Genomic DNA, 1,035 nt, shown 5'->3' with positions numbered 1-1,035 from the left:
GTGGGCTCTGCTTCCTTCAGGTCTAAAGTCTCTTGAGGGTGGGTCCAACCTAGACCCGGACCGGAGCTGGACCCAAACTGAGACCCGGACCCGGACCTGGACCTAGACCTAGACCTGGACCCGGACCCAGAACCGGACCTGGACCCAGACCCAGAACCGGACCCAGACCCGGACCCGGACCCGGACTCGGACCCGGATCTGGACCCAGACCCGGACCTGGACCTGGACCCGGATCTGGACCCGGACCCGGACCTGGACCCGGCAGGAATCCGGCCCCACCAGCCAGAGTCAGACTGGCTGCTGGCAGGGCTGTGGGCTGCCTGCTGGGCCTGGGGTGGGGGGTGGGGGGGCTCTGAGAGGCTGGAGACAGATGGGAAGCAGCTGCGTGTGGAGTCTGATTCCAAGTGATGCTGGGAAGGCCCGGCCCAGGCACCTGCAGGCACCGGGGTCCCTGTGCCCGGCTCCGCGGGACCTGCCTGGGCTCCTCGCACGGCCCTTCCCAGCAACACCTCGTTTCTCTAAACATCAGGACACACAATCTTAGCACATGATGGCGTTTCCTCTGTGTGCACGCAGGTGTGGGAGCACATGCGTGGCGTATACATGTGCACGCCTTGTGTGATATGTGTCTCTGCGTGTGCACCTGTGTGCATGCAGGTGTGGGGGGGTACACGTGCTGCCCGTGTGTGGTATGTGAGTGTCTCTGCATGTGTGTGCATGCCTGTGTGTGCAGGTGTGGGGAGCTTCCTAGTGGAGGGGCCATGTGTGCAACGGATGAACACGCAGAGGGCAGGCACCTGCTGGGTTCAGATCCCAGCGCTGCCTCCTGAGCTCCCAGCGGTCTCATCCTTAACCGGGGAGCGAATAAGCTCACAGTCTAGCAGGGAGGGGTGTGAGGGTGACGCGGGGCCCTGTGGCCTCAGTAGTGAGAGCCCTCGATTTCAGTGGCCGGAGCGCCACACCATGGCCGAGGAGGCCGTGCAGACCTCCCACATGGCCACCCCCAGCCCGGCTAAGGGTCTGCAGGACCCAGGG

General features: G+C 64.5%; 1 protein-coding gene across 1 annotated transcript in view; it reads right to left on the bottom strand.

The window, feature by feature from the left end:
• LOC106728118 (DNA-binding protein Rfx5-like) overlaps positions 1-1,035 on the bottom strand; it is a gene marked incomplete at its 3' end in the record, with an annotated part of 58,310 nt that overhangs the window by 7,778 nt on the left and 49,497 nt on the right. The window contains exon 3 of the mRNA XM_014549174.1: positions 158-297. Coding sequence (XP_014404660.1) covers positions 158-297 — 140 coding nt within the window. The remainder of the gene's footprint in view (positions 1-157; positions 298-1,035) is intronic.

The sequence above is a fragment of the Myotis brandtii genome, unplaced genomic scaffold (genome assembly GCF_000412655.1).
Source record: "Myotis brandtii unplaced genomic scaffold, ASM41265v1 scaffold537, whole genome shotgun sequence".
Lineage (NCBI taxonomy): Eukaryota > Metazoa > Chordata > Mammalia > Chiroptera > Vespertilionidae > Myotis > Myotis brandtii.
The sequence above is the reverse complement of the archived record's forward strand: the minus strand, read 5'-3'. Positions and strand labels throughout refer to the sequence as shown.